At 44.3% G+C, this 20432-nt stretch overlaps 3 protein-coding genes across 5 annotated transcripts in view; 1 reads left to right on the forward strand and 2 right to left on the reverse strand.

Moving 5' to 3' along the window:
* The window catches only part of LOC117405775 (glycerophosphodiester phosphodiesterase domain-containing protein 5-like), a 52865-nt gene extending 43816 nt beyond the window's left edge, over positions 1 to 9049 (forward strand). The window contains exons 12-17 of one of the 2 annotated variants that reach the window (XM_059027913.1): positions 539 to 696; positions 1275 to 1422; positions 2176 to 2258; positions 4166 to 4180; positions 6063 to 6175; positions 6517 to 9049. In XM_059027913.1, the coding sequence (XP_058883896.1) occupies positions 539 to 696; positions 1275 to 1422; positions 2176 to 2258; positions 4166 to 4180; positions 6063 to 6175; positions 6517 to 6680 (681 nt within the window). In that variant the 3' untranslated portion in view covers positions 6681 to 9049. The remainder of the gene's footprint in view (positions 1 to 538; positions 697 to 1274; positions 1423 to 2175; positions 2259 to 4165; positions 4181 to 6062; positions 6176 to 6516) is intronic. The other variant, XM_059027915.1, reaches the window with a different exon arrangement.
* Positions 9050 to 9491: 442 nt separating this feature from the next.
* Positions 9492 to 15229, reverse strand: LOC117972640 (heat shock 70 kDa protein 13-like). The gene is made up of 5 exons (XM_034922397.2): positions 15059 to 15229; positions 13738 to 14078; positions 13047 to 13260; positions 12767 to 12934; positions 9492 to 11662 (listed from the first exon to the last, which is right to left on the reverse strand). Exons 1-5 carry the CDS (start codon positions 15081 to 15083, stop codon positions 11112 to 11114), a joined length of 1299 nt encoding a protein of 432 aa, XP_034778288.2. The 5' UTR covers positions 15084 to 15229; the 3' UTR covers positions 9492 to 11111.
* A 2526-nt stretch (positions 15230 to 17755) lies between these two features.
* LOC117405123 (SAM domain-containing protein SAMSN-1-like) overlaps positions 17756 to 20432 on the reverse strand; it is a 41525-nt gene continuing 38848 nt past the window's right edge. The window contains exon 16 of one of the 2 annotated variants that reach the window (XM_059027916.1): positions 17756 to 20371. In XM_059027916.1, coding sequence (XP_058883899.1) covers positions 20142 to 20371 — 230 coding nt within the window. In that variant the 3' untranslated portion in view covers positions 17756 to 20141. The remainder of the gene's footprint in view (positions 20372 to 20432) is intronic. The other variant, XM_059027917.1, reaches the window with a different exon arrangement.

The raw sequence follows: 20432 nt of genomic DNA on the forward strand, positions 1-20432 counted from the left end.
CTGTTCCTACCTGTAATCCGCTGCTTCTCTGCAGGTTCCAGTAGCTGCAGCTCTCGCTGTTCCTGCCTGTAATCCGCTGCTTCTCTGCAGGTTCCAGTAGCTGCAGCTCTCGCTGTTCCTGCCTGTAATCCGCTGCTTCTCTGCAGGTTCCAGGAGCTGCAGCTCTCGCTGTTCCTGCCTGTAATCCGCTGCTTCTCTGCAGGTTCCAGGAGCTGCAGCTCTCGCTGTTCCTGCCTGTAATCCGCTGCTTCTCTGCAGGTTCCAGGAGCTGCAGCTCTCGCTGTTCCTGCCTGTAATCCGCTGCTTCTCTGCAGGTTCCAGGAGCTGCAGCTCTCGCTGTTCCTGCCTGTAATCCGCTGCTTCTCTGCAGGTTCCAGTAGCTGCAGCTCTCGCTGTTCCTGCCTGTAATCCGCTGCTTCTCTGCAGGTTCCAGTAGCTGCAGCTCTCGCTGTTCCTACCTGTAATCCGCTGCTTCTCTGCAGGTTCCAGTAGCTGCAGCTCTCGCTGTTCCTGCCTGTAATCCGCTGCTTCTCTGCAGGTCATGTGGACTCCTGACACAGACAGGCAGCTGGTGAGGCAGGTGGCTCCGGGGTTCCAGCAGACCTCCGCTGTCAAAAAGAGTGTGAAGATACTTCAGGAGGAAGGCATAGTCAGACTGAATCTGAGGTACAACCAAGTCAGCACCCAGGAAATCAGGTACAGACATCGACATGGCTTTATTTCTTTATTTAGTGCATGTATTTATAATGTTAGAAAAGTAAAAAGAGCATTGAGAGCCTCTCTGAGGCGAATCATCAGGTGCAATTGACATGAACTGCTTTTAATATGCATTATTTCTATATATATATTATATAATATTGACAGTATTTACACTGACTGGCCAATACATTAGAAAATGCAAGTCAAATAAAAATTTAAAAAAAACTAGCCTGGATTGCATGCAAATCTGCTTGGTCACGTGACATGTCATGTGATCCACTAAGAGTTGTGTGCAGCTATTCAGCAGCAGTCTTGGTAAAGCAGAAGGGTTCCGGTGACTGTACAAGGGCAATGAGTAGCAGTCGGGCCCTCAGCTGAAATATTTCTCATCCTGCTAGCACACATCTCGCTTGCTTGGACCCCTCTAAGCTGGGTCACAAGGTGAACCCATAATAGACATTGCTAAGCTCTCTCTAGGTGATCCGTTTTGACACACATTGAGCCAGCCGTCCATGCATGCGTATCCATGGAGACGCGGCGCCCCAAAGCTAAAGAGTGCTTGTGTTTGGTGTCAGGGACTCCAGAGAAGGGAACGTGAGCCTCACCCTGTTCACAGTGAGCGAGCCGTGGCTGTACTCTGTGCTGTGGTGCAGTGGAGTTCAGTCTGTCACCTCCGACGCGCCACACATCCTCAGGAAGCTGCCTTATCCCATCTGGCTCATGGTAAGAGACACCATGACAAGGTGGCTTATCCTCCAGTTTGGGGCTTGTTTTCTAGTTCGGGTTACAGGTGGTTCTGACGTGGTGTAATTGTAACCAGTTGTTTTTTACTGAAGTGAATGTAGTGCTGAAGTGCTTGTCCTGCATCCATGAGTTCATTCTTGGCGTCTGTAGAAAGCTGTTTATGAATTGCAGCAGCATTGCTTTTATATGGTGTAGTGTTAGTGATGAATCTCTGCTCTGTACATGCTTTAACTTGCACAGCAGATAACTCACTTATTGACTTTCTCCGGGCGTTTCAATCACACAGCCTGGCAGCATGTTTGGGCATTTGGAACAGATCCCTGATCCCAATGCATTGTCTTAATGGGGTTGGGAAGTCTTAATAAATGGACATTGGTCACTTTTTTTTGCTAATTACATTTTTGTAAGTCTCTGTAGATTTGTTCATTTCAGTGGAAATCAAAGCGATCCCAAACTGCCTGTACCTGTTCATTAGTAAATAAGCACCCCTCTTTGCTGCTCATGCTCCTGCGGGTATGACAGCATTCCTCAGACTCCTGCGTGACTGTGTATAGCTCATCCTTGTTTAAAAGTCTGCCTTGCTGTACTGAGGTCAACTCCTTTAGTCCGGTACAGAATATAAAGCCGATGACACGTGTGTCTGTTTGTTGGTTTTGGCGCCTCTAGTGGTTCCCTGGTGCTCCTGCAGTGTTTGCATCTTGAAATCAGCCTCTTTTCCGCTCTCCTTTTCAGCCTCCAGAGGAATACAAGCTGCTCTGGATCGCAGCGGATGTCATTTCTTTTATTGTAATAATAGGAGTTTTTGTGCTGCAGAAGTAAGTATCGCTCTTTATTTTATTCTTAACTGTATTGAACTTGCAGTGCACTGCACATAGAGTCAGTCTCTCAGGCCACTCCTGCTAACATGACTGTGACTTTCAGATGCCTCAGCCCTGCATTATTACCTATTGACTTCAGCTAGTGGTTTGCTGCCTGTCCCAGTTACAGGAAAGAAAGATAGATCCATTATTATTATTATTATTATTATTATTATTATTATTATTGTTATTAGTAGTAGTAGTAGTAGTAGTAGTAGTAGTAGTAGTAGTAGTAGTAGTAGTAGTAGTAGTAGTAGTAGTAGTAGTAGAAGGTATGCTAGCAGAGCAGATCACTGTATTGCCGCTGATGTCCTCATCGAGTATATATGTGAATACTGATAGAAATGTACACTCCAGTCCTGCAGGACTTGCACAGTGTTGTGGGTGAAGGATTTCTCACATGCGCCCTGTCTGTGTTAAACCATACAGTACAATATGAATTCAAAAGCATTTCATTTGTGGTGATGAGTTTGCAGCATTCCTGAAATCCATATACAAGTAATTCAAATGCACTGATAGACTGATAGACTGGAATGAAGATTAACAGGGTTCTAGATCTATCTGTTAAGCATTTTAAAATGTGTGTGTCTGTGTGTGTGTGTCAGTGTGTGTGTGACAGTGTGTGTGTGTGTGTGTGTGTGTCTGTCTGTCTGTCTGTCTGTGTGTGTGTGTGTGTCTGTATACTTTCTATTGTCTGGGGGGCTGTTTAGCTTTTTTGATCAATGTGTTACATGAACATCCAGCTCTCAGCTGATGGGGGTGATATTTCATCAGCTTTCATCCCGTCAATACCCGACGTTCCCAACACAGACTTTATCAGCCCTAGTGCGAGTCCTGCAGCATGTAGCAGTGAGGGTGCAGTGGCTGTGACTGCCCAGTGCAGCTCCTTCTATTCATGATAGTGCCTGCCTTTTATTTCTGAGTACAGCGCTGCTGGGGACCATCGAAGCCCAGGTCAAAGCAAGGATGCTTCCCTAACTGGCATTGTAAAGCCTTGGAACATCCCCAGCCAATCGGCACGCTCCGTTCCCTCCGATTCTAAGAGAATATAGTACAGTAATATAACCCTGTAGTGTAATATCTGTGGCACTGAGGAGCGTTCAGACTGCTGGGCTGGGCATTGCAATGCTATCAGCCACTCTGAGCTCGTGACAGACCTGTCATTCTCCAAAGAGGATGACCTAATGGACAGTTCAATATGTACTGTACATGATCAGATCTGCTGCTAGGAAGTCATTGTGGAGGACAGTGCAAGGGTTGCATGGACAGGGTGTACTGGAAGCACAATGCTTGTTTAATGATGGCTACCAGGTTCCGTCAGTAGGCTGTTAGATTATCAGTCTTTACCAGATAGGGATGTCTAAGGGGTAGGGTAGGGGTAGAGTAGAGGTGGGGTAGGGTAGGGTAGGGTAGGGTAATATCATGCTGTAGTTTAGTAAGCAGCCCTGCAGTCTGTGTGGAAGCACAGTGTGGGGTGGGGTAGGGTAGGGTAGGGTAGGGTAGGGTAGGGTAGGGTTATATCATGCTGTAGTTCAGTAAGCAGCCCTGCAGTCTGTGTGGAAGCACAGTGTGGGGTAGGGGTAGGGTAGGGTAGGGTAGGGTAGGGTAGGGTAGGGTAGGGTAGGGTAGGGTTATATCATGCTGTAGTTCAGTAAGCAGTCCTGCAGTCTGTGTGGAAGCACAGTGTGGGGTAGGGGTAGGGTAGGGTAGGTTTATATTATGCTGCAGCCCTGAAGCAGCTGAACGAGGAACATGAACTGACTTCTCTTCTCTTCTCTTCTCGCCTTGTTTTGTGTTTTTTTTTTCCTTTCTTCTCTGACTGCTGTGCATGCTTCTCTTCTGTGCTGCATTCTGGTATCTCACAGCTATCACATGATCAGGTAACTGACGCCTCTCTACCCATGATGCTCTCTCCCTCCCCCTCTCCCTCCCTCCTTCTCTCTCTGTCTCTCTCTCTCTCTCTCTCTCTCTCTCTCTCCTCCTCTCCCTTTAACTCTGTAACTTTGAAAGGTCATATTGCAGACTGGTTGTACTATACTGAGTTTTATCAAATGATATCAACAATGTTTATTAACTCTTTCAACAAGACAGACCGATGCAGTAATATATAACCTGTATGGACTGAATGGCCAGACCAGACCGATGTGGCAATATATAACCTGTCTGGACTGAATTGGCAAGATTTGTTTCAGAGCAGTCTGCCCCAGTTGAACCACGACTCACCCAAACATTTCCAATCTTTACATCTTGGTAAAGGACTGCGGACATGCTGAGTGTAGACTCATACAGTATCTTAAAACTGGATAACGAAGGAACTGCTGCTCTTATCGGCTCTGAGAACAAAGGGGGCACCACTGAAACATTTGAAAGGTTATTTGGTTATATATTTATATTCCAAATAGAATCTGCTGAATTGTCATGAGCAGTGTCCAGCACTGTGTCAGTGCAGTAAAGGGCATGTTAAACACAGCTGGCCTGAAAGGAGGTAGGACGGCAGTGTGTGGAAATGAACATCAATGAGTGGGAATTAATTGAAATGAATTGAAATGTGGAAATGAACGGAAATGAGTGGAAATGAACAGAAATTAATTGAAATGAAAAGGTTTTTGTGACAGTGAATTCTGCAAAGGGTCTGTTTCATTGTGCTTGGCGGTGATCGTGTGTTTAATGTTTGAATGTTTCCTATTGATGTTTCGTGGCACCCCCTCACTGACCTGGCTGAGGTTATGTTTGTGATGGTGGTTGTGTTGTTGTTTCGTGGCACCCCCTCACTGACCTGGCTGAGGTTATGTTCATGGCACCCCCTCACTGACCTGGCTGAGGTTATGTTTGTGATGATGGTTGTGTTGTTGTTTCGTGGCACCCCCTCACTGACCTGGCTGAGGTTATGTTTGTGATGGTGGTTGTGTTGTTGTTTCATGGCACCCCCTCACTGACCTGGCTGAGGTTATGTTTGTGATGGTGGTTGTGTTGTTGTTTCATGGCACCCCCTCACTGACCTGGCTGAGGTTATGTTTGTGATGGTGGTTGTGTTGTTGTTTCGTGGCACCCCCTCACTGACCTGGCTGAGGTTATGTTTGTGATGGTGGTTGTGTTGTTGTTTCATGCCACCTCCTCACTGACCTGGCTGAGGTTAGGCACGTTGTATGATGTGGTGTACACAGAGCACATGCCTTGGATAAAAGCGTACACTTTCAAAGTGACATGTGAAGCGTGCAGCGGCCCCTTGTGTGTGGTCGGCCTCATTTATATGAGGTGTATCATGAATTGATATTGGTGGGTAGATGGCATGACGTACTTGGAGAGAAGTTACTTGTATTCACCCAGGACTGCACATGCATCACGTATTCCAGCAGTATCAAAGCTCTCAAGTGTGGGGAAGGGAAAGGTGCTTCCTGGCCCTGTAGAAATCACCCAGGCTTCGTGGAAACATGACCGTATGGATATATGTTGCTCTTATTTCAGATCAGCTGCTGTTTTAACCCTTTCATTGCTTTATATGGGGAAAAATGGCATGTGGCTCATGCATCTGTACCCATATAAAGACAAGAAGTTTTTTTTTTTTTAATCCATCCCCATATGAGGTTGACATGCCTAATGCAGGCTGCTATTCACACAGCTGTTCTGTATGCAGGCTGCTATTCACACAGCTGTTCAATATGCAGGCTGCTATTCACATAGCTGTTCTGTATGCAGGCTGCTATTCACACAGCTGTTCTGTATGCAGGCTGCTATTCACACAGCTGTTGTGTTATGTTGTAGATGGCGTCTGGGAAGCATAAGGAGCTACAATCCCGAGCAGATCATGCTGAGCGCTGCGGTGCGCAGGTCCAGCCGAGATGTGAACATCATGAAGGAGAAGCTCATCTTTTCAGGTACCCCCTCGCTGTCAGAGCAATCCTGGTATCTACAGGGGAGGAAGCAAGTGTATAGAGAGTTCTCTCAACAGAGTGTGACACAGAACCCACTGATAAGTGTGACAGACAGACAGACAGAATCAGTTTCATAAAAAGGCTATTTATATATTTATATATATATATATATATATATATATATATATATATATATATATATATATATATATATATATATATATATATATAAAAATTGTAGTTTGACTCTAAAATGAATGTAGAAATGACAAAGACTCAAATAAAGCCTGAGCTGTGAGTCCCCACAGCGGACTCCTCTGAGTGCTGACTCTCCTTTGTTCCAGAAATGAATAACGGTCTTGGCAGTGCAGAGGAGCTGTCCCTGTGCTCTGAGAACGGGTATGAGGGCTACACTAACGAAGCAATCACTCCCAGAGACCAGCAGCACCATGCCAGGATGCAACCCAACTACGCACAGAAAACACCTTGCATCCTGCAGGATCACTAACCAATGGGATTGTGTTTCTTTCCACTCAACTACTGCCTCTTCTGACACGTTATTGCTGATTTGTTGAAGATGTGTTTTGTAACAGGACAGTCAGACAGTATCCTTGTAGTTTGGGTTTGTAGAACCTGCAGTGATCGGGGGAAAAACAGGCTGAGAAAAGATGTGCTGGCAGCATCGAAACACAAACTGTGAGGGTCTGTTTGTTGCTGTTTTCAAGTCCTTGGCAAATGAGTGACTTGATGTAAAAAGTTTTGATGTGGTTTGACAATAAAGATACAGTTTATTCAGAAGATATATAATATACCGTAGTAGCCAAGTAACCTTTTAGACCCTGTCCACACTACATACCCGACCTGGAGAACAGCACTCTAAACCGTTCTCAATAATCCAGCTCAAAGCCTCCACACTGAAGAACTGTTTCATGTTTAGACCCTGTCCACACTACATACCCAATCTGGATAACGGCATTCCAAACCGTTCTCATTAATCCAGCTCAAAGCCTCCACACTGAAGAACTGTTTCATGTTTAGACCCTGTCCACACTACATACCCAATCTGGATAACGGCATTCCAAACCGTTCTCATTAATCCAGCTCAAAGCCTCCACACTGAAGAACTGTTTCATGTTTAGACCCTGTCCACACTACATACCCGACCTGGAGAAAGGCACTCCAAACCGTTCTCATTAATCCAGCTCAAAGCCTCCACACTGAAGAACCGTTTCATGTTTAGACGGGCGTAATGCCCGCACACACTATTACAATAGTATGTTTACAGTTCCTAGCAGCGCAGTGCTGCAGTGAATCCTAGCAGTGGAAATGAATACGATAGTATCCCACCATGCACTGTATTTTATTTTAAAATAATGTGTTATGCTTCATATTAATGGAGGTGCATATTGCTAAAAAGTATTTTGTAAAAATACACACGCACACGCACATACACACGCACACTGACGCACGCACACACACGTAGGGCTTGAAGTTTTCAGGTTTTATTTTTAATCAGGTGACATCCCTTTAAAACAAACTGAGCTGATTCTGTTTTCATAATTAAACTCAGAAAAAAGCTGTTAATTACAAGACAATCTTTGTTTTTACCTTCATATCACCTGAGCCTAATTCTGGATTTCACCAAACATACCACAAAGCATTCTGGGATATTGGAGGATACACAAAAAATGTAGTTGGGTATTAGTGTCCACACTTCTAATAAACCGCACTACCGATGCGATCTAATTAGAACCGGACTCGAGACTACCCGCGGTGGGCTGGAGTCCGGTTTTCGGGTACGGTATTAAACGCTGCGGAGTGTGGACGCTAACCGTATTTAGCACTTTTAACCCGGTTTAAAGGTATGGTGTGGACAGGGCCTTAGTTATTTATGTGTGTAGATATGGACGTATGTACGTGTGTATTTATTGTGAGAATAGTTAGAAAATGTGGACTCAGTAGGTGATGTGGCACATGAGTGTAGTGATCCCCCAGAAGGAGCTGAATCCATTTACACAGTATAGAGAGGAGAGGGAACAATATAATGAAACTTCAAGATCTCTACAGTGTACATCCCAGTGTGTTCCCAGTCACCCAGCTGTGTTTGAAATGTGAACCGTGGCTTTGATTCTTTACTTCCAGGAGTGGATCCACAGGAATATGTATTCTTCATGAAGTGAAAGTGTTGATATGCTTTGCTGGGATTTGAATTGTGTGTGTGTGTGTGTGTGTGTGTATCTCAATCAAACCTGCTTATTCTTACCTTTTGAATACGACACACAGGTTGTGTGACAAGTCTGTTTGAGTCTCTGGTCCGGTTCATTCTTATTGTGTATCAATCCGCTTGACCAGTTTACAGGGGAAAGGGAACCGTTCTGAGGAGCTGTCCCGTTCATAACTGTGGACTGAACCACGGGTCAGTCTGTGAGGAGCTGTCCCGTTCATAACTGTGGACTGAACCACGGGTCAGTCTGTGAGGATTTCAAGCCATCAATACAGTTCAAAGGGTTAAATTCACATCAAACAAGACAATCAGGTTTCTGCGATCTGGTGTCTGAACGGGTTCAACTGGAAACCAAACAGAGAGAGAGACGGCGTGAAGAGAACAGCATGCTCTGAATTCAAGGACAGGTTTATATGGAGCGGAGTGGGTGGAATGTTAGTCGTCATGTTATGTACCTTTGTATATCTCAGCAAAATGAATTACAGTCAGCAAATAGCTGCCACTTACAGAATGACTGGCTGTTATTTACAAGTATTTCCTCCAATTACATGTTTTGTGCTGTTTCTTTGGGACATTCTTGTTTTTTTTTTTGTTTGTATTTGTATGCTTTTTTGTGATACCAATCTGTGCAATAAATTATTTTCCAATTTGGATTGGAGTCGGTTTGCAGGAATCACACACAGCTTCGATCAAGCAATCTGCAGCCCCTGTCAGTGATGCTGGACCTGCGCAGGCAGGATCATTTCTGTTAATCCTGCGAAGATCCACCTTGCCAAGGCCTGTGTCACACATTCAATACATAAACAGGACTGATGAGTGTGAAGAGCACATTTATAACAAACAACACGGCACACTATATTAGTACAGTACCTGTGTGCTTTTCAAAAATGATACCCACCCCCCCCCCTCAAAAAAATAGAGAGATAATATAGCAATGTTCCTGCTGTATGCAATAGTCAGCTATAGCTCAGGTCAAGAGTTCTGATGCATCAAGAAGTTTAGGATTGAGATAATATTAAATATATATATAAAAACATAATTTAGGTATTTTGTTAAATCTCATCTAATCAAATAAACTACTGGAAGCCATAACAGTTACAGTATTTCATGTTAGATCTGGAAGTGTCCCATCTTTTATTTGTCAGTTTTTCATGAAGTATCATGTCAAGTACTACAAAGCGGTGTGTAATTCAACATGTTAACGTAACATTGTTCAGCAGGGTTCATTCGACTTGATGAAGCACAGTGAGTTCAGTCTATAGGATGATGCTAAACTCTTGTCCATAGCTGTACAGTATGGGATACAGTGTCAAAACAGTGATTCAAACACCAAACACTCACTGATAAGGCAGAGACTTCACAAAGAGAGAGAAAGGAATGAAATATTATCTTTATATTATATTACATATCTGACAGTTTCTTTCCCTCACCCTGTGAGGAGATGTTAATGCACCCCTCCTCAGAACACATTCCCAATGAGATGAGATGTTACTGCGCCCCCCTCGTCAGAACACATTCCCAATGAGATGTTACTGCGCCCCCCTCGTCAGAACACATTCCCAATGAGATGTTACTGCGCCCCCCTCGTCAGAACACATTCCCAATGAGATGTGACTGCACCCCCCTCCTCAGAACACATTCCCAATGAGATGAGATGTTACTGCGCCCCCCTCGTCAGAACACAAAAAAGGATTTCCCATCATAACTGGAAACAATCATTCAAGAACATTACCATGGAAATGATCCATGGAAACAGCAACTCAACTGTAAAAAAGTCGCTTGGAAAAATCAGCATTTTCAACAACACTTCGAATGGACTCCACACGAGTCGGAATGCAGCATTTATAATGCCAATCTTCTCCTTCTCTGGATATTTTTTTACACAGCAAGCATCATGTACAGAACAGGTCACTTTGTATGCTTTGTCACAATGAAACTGCACGAAGAAGAGACAGCTGCAGATTTAGAGACTTTACCAGATCTAAGCAGCAAATGAATATACCCAGGCTGTTGATGTGAGCTCTGACTCTTTCAATATTTTAACATTCAAGTAACTCAGAACAGTCCTGTCTGTATCTCGCCCCCTTCATGCCAAAAAAGAAGAACCTTTCATTTTGCTTTGGTCCTTTTATCCATTCTAGAAATAAAAGTTTAGAAGAGAACACATCCTCCAGGACTGTACTTCAAACACAAGCATGTGTCTGCAGACTCAAAGAGTATTAAAAACATAGTATAAGAATTACACCAATGAGGACACTCCTAGATCTATGACGTCATCGATCACATGGTGTTCCGGGGAGGCATAGAGGTTAAAAGCTTCACAGACTTTCATGGAATCCAAACCCTAACCCATATACAGTAAAGGGTGTGTGCGCTGCTATAATACAAGGGTGCAAAGCTGAACCCCGTAAACAGGGAGAGCCAGCTCCAGGAAGGGCATGTCTTCATGCTGGGGCTTACTGGATGGTTTCCACACAGACAGCAATCACACTGGCACACTTTTACTTTTACAAGAAACATCTCGTGTTGATGAACATGATGCTTACAGTAGGCTGTTTTTGGTATGAAGGGATCAACATTTTAAAGGTATGGGTAACCAGACACCCTGAAGTATAAATAAATAAATCTATCCTGCCACCCAGTCCGCAGTCCTGTAAAGAAAGCTTTAATAGCTGCCCTGTAAGGCTGCCGTGCCCGTGCCCAGTGTCTTGACCATTATAAGAAGTTGGTCTTCCTCAGGTGTCTGTTGGGAATCTCTATGGCACTGACCTGCAAGGGCCAGGACCCCCCCATGATCCCTGCCTGCAGGGCCACTCCGGTCACCACTGCCAGCTCCGGGTCCACGGACGTGTTGGGCTCCATCCCAAAATACTGAGCGATAATCTGCCGAATCCGCGGGATTCTCGTGGAACCCCCAACCAGAACGATCTCATCCACTTCCGACTTGTCCAGCCGGCCTTCCCTCAGCACCTCCTCGATGGGCGTGAGGATCTTCTGGAACAGGTCTGCGTTGAGATCCTCAAAGAGCTGCCTGGTCAGAACGTCCTCATAAACAACGGAGCCCGCGCTGCCCCGCAGGGAGAGGGGCACTCGGATCACGGAGGTCTGCCCAAAGGTCAGGTTGAGTTTGGCTGCTTCCACAGCCTGCCTCAAGGTGTGAATGTCTCCTTCGTGGGAGGGCAGGGCTCCATACTGCTCATGGACGCGGGTAAATACATGCTGCAGCAGCCTCTGGTTAAAGTCCTGTCCTCCCAGCTTATTATTACCTGAGGAAAATCAACAAGTTTATTTATATTTGCCTTGCAAATGACTGCCACTGGAGCTTGCATTTACTGTAGTGGGGGCATGCAAATATTCCCATTTCTAACCCAGTTCTGCTGCTTCATTTTAACACACACTACACAGCTCTGACCAAAGATTTCACATCACTTAGAATTGTAGGATTGACACAACATTTAAAAAAAATAATGAACATAATTTAGACATTTTATTTAACATCATGTCATCAAAGAAACTACAAATTGATATGGCAAGAGTCTCCCAGAAGCCATAACAGTAGTGCAGTATTTCATGTCAGTCCCCTGCATGGATCCAGGACTGTGCAGACTTGTACTGCTCTCTGTCGTCTTCTCAAATCCCACTTATTCAACCTTGACTTGTAAATTCCTGTTATATATCTTTTTGCATTTCCCTTTATTTATATTTATTTTGTATATATTGATGTGTTTGTTTTGCATGTTATTACCTCTAACTTACATACTTTATATTTTGTTTCATTTCTGTAAGTCGCTTTGGATAAAAGCATCTGTTAAATAATTAAATAATAATAATTTTGAAATGTCACATTTTTCATTCCAAGTATATGGAAAACTACAATGCGGTATTTAATTCAATATGTTAATGTAACGTTGTTCAGCAGGTTTCGTTTGTCTTTATGAAGCAGAATGAGTTCATTCTCTAGGGCGATGCAAAACTTTGGGCCATAGCTGTACATATCCTGGTAAGTGGTTTATTATATCGTATATTTAGCTCTTTAGTATTACTGGTAGAGTAAGTAGAGAGGTGCTTTGCTATCTTAATAAAAGCCATTGCATTCTCTGTTACTCTCCCAGTCACTCATTGTCATATTCTCTGTTTTTTAAAGACCTTGTTCACATCTGGGGAACTGAAAAGAATGTAGTTTCAGTGTGTGAGGATCACTCTGTGACTCGCTGCAGGGAGCACACACTCTCAAACAGCAGCGTGGGCCACCTAAACTAAACTAACACAGAGAAGCATCGAAACTTCTCAAACGTGGAATCCACAGTGATCCGGGGAGTGGGTAAACAGTGCTCTTAGTAACATGTGCAATAAAAACGGTGTCCCCCTACCTGCCATAGCTCTGGTGAGAAACATCCCTCCCTGTTTGTTTAATAAGGAGACGTCCAGGGTCCCCCCTCCTAGGTCCACCACCAGCACATTGAGCACATCTACCTTGTGTAGCCCATACGCCATGGCAGCTGCTGTGGGCTCATTGATAACACGCAGGACCTCCAGACCTGACAATGACAGAAGCACATGCTGATCGCACACAGCACACTGCCAGCGCATGCAATGCAATGCAATGGACGTGTGGCTGCCATTCAGACGTCCATGGAGATGGAACCTCACCTGCTAGGTTTGCTGCCCGGACGGTGTAGTTCCTCTGCCTTTCATCAAAATCTGCAGGCACTGAGATGACCGCCTTGCTGATCAGGACCCCGAGGTGACGCTCCGCCATCTTCTTCATGTTTAACAGCAGGCGGGAGCTGATATACTCCGGAGTAACAGTGAACGTTCTATTGGTCGAGATGGAAAATTCAGCACTCCCATTGCGATGCAAAACCTACCGGTAAAAACATAAACAGCAAGTCAATCACTGACGTCTTTTTTCATATTTCACATATCGCAGGACATCTTTAAACCCTGTTACCAATTCTGTACTTTCTATACAAAGATGGTTTGCATGACAGTTTGGGGACGGAACGAAGACTCCCATTGCATAGCAGTTTGATCCATTCCTTGTTTCACTACAGGTCTAATAGAGGGGTGGTCCTGGAGTGCCGCAGGGTCTTCTGGTTCTCGTTCCACCCGCGTTCTCAATGACTTAATTAAACCAATTATTTTCTTAATTGGTCAACACTAAAACAAGACGAGGTCTTTACCTGCAGGACTGTGGCTCTCCAGGACCAGGGCTGAGTTTGTTACCTCGACACACTGTGGCTAATCCAGCTCACAGTAAACCCTGGAATGGGTGAAGTGCTATGCAATAGGAGTCTTGTTTCCAGACCTGTAGTTGATGGGTGAGGATGAAATCTCTAACCTGAAACTGGTATGGAGTGCTTTCCCTTTCCAAGTCCTCGGGGGTGAACAGCTTCCCAATGAATCTCTTGGCATCGTAGATGGTGTTGAGAGGATTGGCGTCAGCCAGGTCCTGCCCCTCATACCCAGAATGGATGCCAGAGACCGTGAATGAGACCACACTGGGGATGCTCTTCCGTCCCTGCAAATCACCAATCACCTCCACCTCCCCCAGTCCCGGGTGGAACACTCCAACCGAACAGAATGTAGTGCCAAGGTCAATACCAATTACTTTTGGCTTGGGGGGTGGTAAGTATTGCTGTCCCAGATAACCAGCCAGAAAAAGAGCAAGGATAGCTGACCCTGAAAGAACAAAACCACACACACTTCATGATGCTGTTGTATTTACACATATTTAAGGGGAATCCACTGAAACATGTATCACTTCAAACATGGTTACTAATGGCAACTAAACCATCTGTTTACAGAATACTGGGAATAATGCAATGACTTTTTTTTGTTCCCTAGGAGTCCCCCCGACTCGGCTTTACATTCAGCAAGTGAACTGGAACTGAAGCCTGGCGGTGTGCTTGTCAGTAAACGGTACCTCCAGTGCGATTATAGCACATGAATGAACGCACGCAGTGTTAATACTGCAGTGTATTCAGAACCGGCTGGAGGCCTGGACCGGTAACACCTGCTCAAGGGACCTGTTACAGCGGATGGTCCTGTCTCTATCTAAGACAGCGGATTGCACAGCTGCCGGTACGAGGTGCACAGAACAACATATTTATACAACTACCCACTTCCCTTTCTCGAAACCGCAAATAAAACAGTTTCTCTGTTCAGCGCAGATACATTGCTGGCAGCGGTCTGTGTGGAGTGTCTTACAGTCTGTACTGGTATCCTAAAAGGAACAAACGGCTGCTGCCAGTAGATTTTCTACTGGTACCAGTCACTCCGAATTATATTTCACAAATCAGCTGAAGTTGTATAAAATATACTGTACGTTAAATGTATATATTGGCAGAATTTTAACGAAACTTTTACAACACGCGCAAATCGACTACTATGAAATGAAAACAAAACCTCCTCAAAATAAATGATATGAACGACAACTAAACTGTGACCTTAACAAGCAGACGCCAATGTGATCATTCCTCATGCTTTTCTCGTAGGTTAGCACTGTGGTCAGGCAGCTGTGTGTGTGTCTGTGTTAAAAATCCATCGAGGTACAACTAAGTTAACACAGCACTAGTACAACTACGCAGTTCAGTTACAACATTGTGTCATGTAACGGTAAATACAACACAAATAAACATACATCAATCAATCTCACTTACCCAGAATGGACATTTCCCCAGCCATGTTCAAACACAAAAGAGAACACCTGATTTAAAAAGGACCCTATGATCATCATCTGCCAGTTTCGTACTCTCTCTCTCTCTGCTTACTGATGACTGTACTTTACCGGCACGAAATACACGGTTCACGCAGGGATTGCCGGCAGTTGAAGTTTTATAGTTTGGCCGTCAACGTTCTAGTAAAAGGAACCGTGAGAAGTAATAAACTACAAATCCCATGAACCTCTGTGCCGGTGGGCTGGAGAACAGCAAACCAGGAAGCTAGTAGAATGTACCGAGAGTACGCATGCTCGCTTACACGTCTCGGCTCGTCAGAGGTGTTTGGCATTATGACGCAATCACTGCTAGTGCATTACAGGGGGATTTAAATAAGACGGGCGTTTCTTAAAGGTATTTACATGCCCAAAGACAGGCGCCCCACGCTGAGTTCTGTAGCGGTGCCTTTAAGTGTTACAGTGTGGCACTAGCTGTGGTATAATTATAGCTACGCATAATTAACAGACTTAGAACACGAGGTATGTGATTTGTTTAGTTGTTTCTTTTTGGTTACACGCGACAAACTATATTTTTGTTCTGCTCCAAAATGTAAACGCAGTGGAAAGTACATTATACGACCTTTTTTTTTTTGTCAATGTGTTTATTTTTTAAATAAATGTCCCAAATCTGCATAGTTTATATGTTTACATGTTCTTTAGTATTAAGTCAATTCAGACCTTAAAATATGTGCGTTTTAACTGTACAGCATACAGCCCTTGCCACAAATAAAATGTTTGTAATAGCAGATAGCGAAGTATAAAAAAAATACCAAAGTAAAATGTCATTGGGTTGTGTCGTTTTTACGAACATCCAGTAGGCGGCAGCATTGCTTTACATCATGTCCAATGTATCGAGCGGCAGAAAGTAATACAAGCGCTGTCTCTTCTGTTTCGTTCTTCTCCTGTTATGTATACATAAAAGTGTTATTGTTATTTAATGAATGAAATGGCACACGTGATTTGTATCAGGCAGTTAAAGGAGTGCTGCCCAATGATCAGATAACCCCTGATCTGCCCTCTTACCAGAACTAGCAGCATTGCCACTGGGTTTATTTATACTGTGATGTGGGATATGCAGATTGTGGTGCTACTCTTTATTATAAAAAGTTTGCACAGCTTCCTGGTACTGAATCACTTCCCATGCTGTGTGCCAATTGCCGTCCAATCGTCTTGCTGCAATCTGGCCAGGACATGAACGCATCATTTTACAATCCGTAACGGTTTGAAAAAAATGTTTGATCACAATTCAAAAAGGGATTGATCATGCAAATACAATGTCAGAAAATGTATTTCAAAGCCTTGGTTATGAGAACATTTATGAACTAGAGTAGGCCATTCGACCCATCTAAGCTCGTAGAAACTGATTGGGTCTTAAAGGATCCAAGTGATTCTGCCTCAACAACATGACTAGGCAGCCCATTCCATCCCCTCACCACTGGGAAGAAGAGTCTCCTTCAGCAACATGACTAGGCAGCCCATTCCATCCCCTCACCACTGGGAAGAAGAGTCTCCTTCAACAACATGACTAGGCAACCCATTCCATCCCCTCACCACTGGGAAGAAGAGTCTCCTTCAACAACATGACTAGGCAGCCCATTCCATCCCCTCACCACTGTGTGAAGAAGAGTCTCCTTCAGCAACATGACTAGGCAGCCCATTCCATCCCCTCACCACTCTCTGTGTGAAGAAGTGTCTCCTTCCCTCTGTCCTGAGTCTGTCTCCACTTCATTTCGAGCTGTGTCCTCTGGTCCTGGTTTCTGTGCTGCACTTAAAGTATTGGTTCTGGTTAGCTTTGTCAAGCTCTTTTAAGATCTGAAAGACTTTGACCATGTCCCCCCTGATTGTTCCTTGTTCCATACTGAAGAGATGCAGTTCTTTCAGCCTTTACCACTGCAATGGTATAACACTTGATGTAACCGGATGGGGGGCACGTGAGGGTCACTCTGCTATGAAAAAGGGAAGCCTGTAGTCTGTTGGAACAGCATCAGCACACACTGACTGAGTGACTTTATCATCACCCTGGAAATGTGAATTCAAAAAGCCTATTCCCTATAAATCATGTGTCCACGGGCTGGCATTGTTCAGAAAGATTGTGCAAGGCATAGCAAGGCTTATTTCCTTTAAGAAAAACAAACTGGACTCTTAAGAAGTGTTTTTAGCAACGACGACACTGAACGATGTTCAGCTCAGGAAGTGGTTTTTGTACTCGACACCACATTACCTGTTACTAAAGCTATCTAACTTTCCAAAACAGATTCAACTGATATCGTAGAGTTTTAATGTCAAAAGAGATTTTAACCTTTAAATGTCATGAGCCTAATAAATGAAAATAAAAAAGAGGATGCATTTAAAAACACTTATTAGCATACTTACGGCTGGTTTCACAGACCCATGATCAGTGCTAATCAGGGTCTGTGAAACCAGTCGCAGCTATTTGTATTACACCCTGTTTACACATACTTGCATTTTGCCATTCAGGACCATACAGGGTTTAATTATGACGTTTAACATCTTAATTAATGAGGAAGCACAACCCTTATAAAAGTTTACCTCCACACCCAAATAAAAAGCGTCTCTCTCCTTCGCATGAGATTTCTCATGAAGCACATTTTCCAAGTTTGCTGAACTCTCCCCACAGTGGAACACCTTCCACATGTTATCGATTGCTATGCCAGACCTCTCTACAGCACGCTCCACTAACAGTGTGTTTCAGTGCTTCTGCAATGGCAGCTGCAGCAGCTATGATTAGTCACTGCAGGAAAGAAGGAATCCGCACACGAGTGTTTGTAAAGAGCGAGAAGCAAGATGTCAATAATGTATTGCTGCTGACATTTCATTTGAGAAAAAAAAACATTTTATTTAATTTCAACAACAAACCAGAATACATCAAATGATAGAAACAGAACGACGCACAGCACACAAAGTACATACTTAGGATGTAGCTTGAACGCTGTTATCTTAATGCAAATACGTGCAGTTACTGGAATCTACAACTTCACACACAAATACTGACATAAACCGTGCCCATGCAGATAGAATTATACATTACTGAAAGTGTGAAGATCTGGAGACATTGCTTCAGAAAGAAGAAAACACAATCAACAGCACTAACAAGAATGACTAATTACCAATTATAAATATATATATATATTATTGGTAAGATTTTGCATGATGCAAAGGGTAACACTTTACATTATGTATGTATTTCCATAGTAGTTACAGTAAATGCATGTGTACTTACACATCATTCCAGTGTCATTATGCAGAGTTACAATGTAATTATGCAGAGTTATAATGTACTTACAAGACCTTTAACAACAAAACCTTTGCACCTGGATTCATAAAACTGCACTTCGACCTTGAAGAAAAAAACTAACAGAAACCGAGATCCACGGTCTTCAATGAACAGATCAAAAGAAAAAGAACTGCAATCGACAGTATTTACAATTTGAAATCGACAAACCACAATGTCTCAACAGAAACGACCGTCCTGCATCCCATCAGTACTGGAATAAAGAGCTACAACAATGAGGGTTTAGAGATACCTTTTAATAGGATCGGCTGAAGATGGGTAGAAAATACAAAGCTTTCCACTTCTCACCTGAAGAGGAGACCTGCCGGGTCTCAAAGCCAGTGTATCTTTGTATACTTATTCATCTGATCCTACTAAAAGATAGCTCCATCAAAAAAGTTTGCTTTGCATTACTTCCCTCATAGGGAGCAGTGCTGCGTCCCCTAATCTCCAGATACATCATGAAGAGTAGAATCAGGGCACTGCAATGGGTTTCTCTGTAGGGAGCAGCGCTGCATCCCCTAATCTCCAGATAGATCATGAAGAGTAGAATCAGGGCACTGCAATGGGTTTCTCTGTAGGGAGCAGCGCTGCGTCCCCTAATCTCCAGATAGATCATGAAGAGTAGAATCAGGGCACTGCAATGGGTTTCTCTGTAGGGAGGGAGCAGCGCTGCGTCCCCTAATCTCCAGATACATCATGAAGAGTAGAATCAGGGCACTGCAATGGGTTTCTCTGTAGGGAGGGAGCAGCGCTGCGTCCCCTAATCTCCAGATAGATCATGAAGAGTAGAATCAGGGCACTGCAATGGGTTTCTCTGTAGGGAGGGAGCAGCGCTGCGTCCCCTAATCTCCAGATAGATCATGAAGAGTAGAATCAGGGCACTGCAATGGGTTTCTCTGTAGGGAGGGAGCAGTGCTGCGTCCCCTAATCTCCAGATACATCATGAAGAGTAGAATCAGGGCACTGCAATGGGTTTCTCTGTAGGGAGGGAGCAGTGCTGCGTCCCCTAATCTCCAGATACATCATGAAGAGTAGAATCAGGGCACTGCAATGGGTTTCTCTGTATGGAGCAGCCCTGCATCCCCTAATCTCCAGATAGATCATGAAGAGTAGAATCAGGGTACTGCAATGGGTTTCTCTATAGGGAGGGAGCAGCGCTGCGTCCCCTAATCTCCAGATACATCATGAAGAGTAGAATCAGGGCACTGCAATGGGTTTCTCTGTAGGGAGCAGCGCTGCGTCCCCTAATCTCCAGATAGATCATGAAGAGTAGAATCAGGGCACTGCAATGGGTTTCTCTGTAGGGAGCAGCGCTGCGTCCCCTAATCTCCAGATAGATCATGAAGAGTAGAATCAGGGCACTGCAATGGGTTTCTCTGCAGGGAGGGAGCAGTGCTGCGTCCCCTAATCTCCAGATAGATCATGAAGAGTAGAATCAGGGCACTGCAATGGGTTTCTCTGTAGGGAGGGAGCAGCGCTGCGTCCCCTAATCTCCAGATACATCATGAAGAGTAGAATTAGGGCACTGCAATGGGTTTCTCTGTAGGGAGGGAGCAGCGCTGCGTCCCCTAATCTCCAGATAGATCATGAAGAGTAGAATCAGGGCACTGCAATGGGTTTCTCTGTAGGGAGGGAGCAGCGCTGCGTCCCCTAATCTCCAGATAGATCATGAAGAGTAGAATCAGGGCACTGCAATGGGTTTCTCTGTAGGGAGGGAGCAGCGCTGCGTCCCCTAATCTCCAGATAGATCATGAAGAGTAGAATCAGGGCACTGCAATGGGTTTCTCTGCAGCCCCGGGAGGGGTTCCCTGTCCAGCTCCTCTCTGCCGTTATCTGAACTCTCGGATGTGATGTAACAGCCAGAGTCTCTGGGGCATTCATTCAGATGGGACGGCTCGAGTCTGAGGTTAGAGCCCAGCGTCTGAGGAACCTGCAGCTGTTCGCTTTCCTGCTCATTGTCATCTGTAAACAGCAAGACAAAAGCACAAGGTAAACAATCTGACTTCAGACACTCTGTTTTAAA

Source organism: Acipenser ruthenus, chromosome 8, assembly GCF_902713425.1.
Source record: "Acipenser ruthenus chromosome 8, fAciRut3.2 maternal haplotype, whole genome shotgun sequence".
Classification (NCBI taxonomy): Eukaryota; Metazoa; Chordata; class Actinopteri; order Acipenseriformes; family Acipenseridae; genus Acipenser; species Acipenser ruthenus.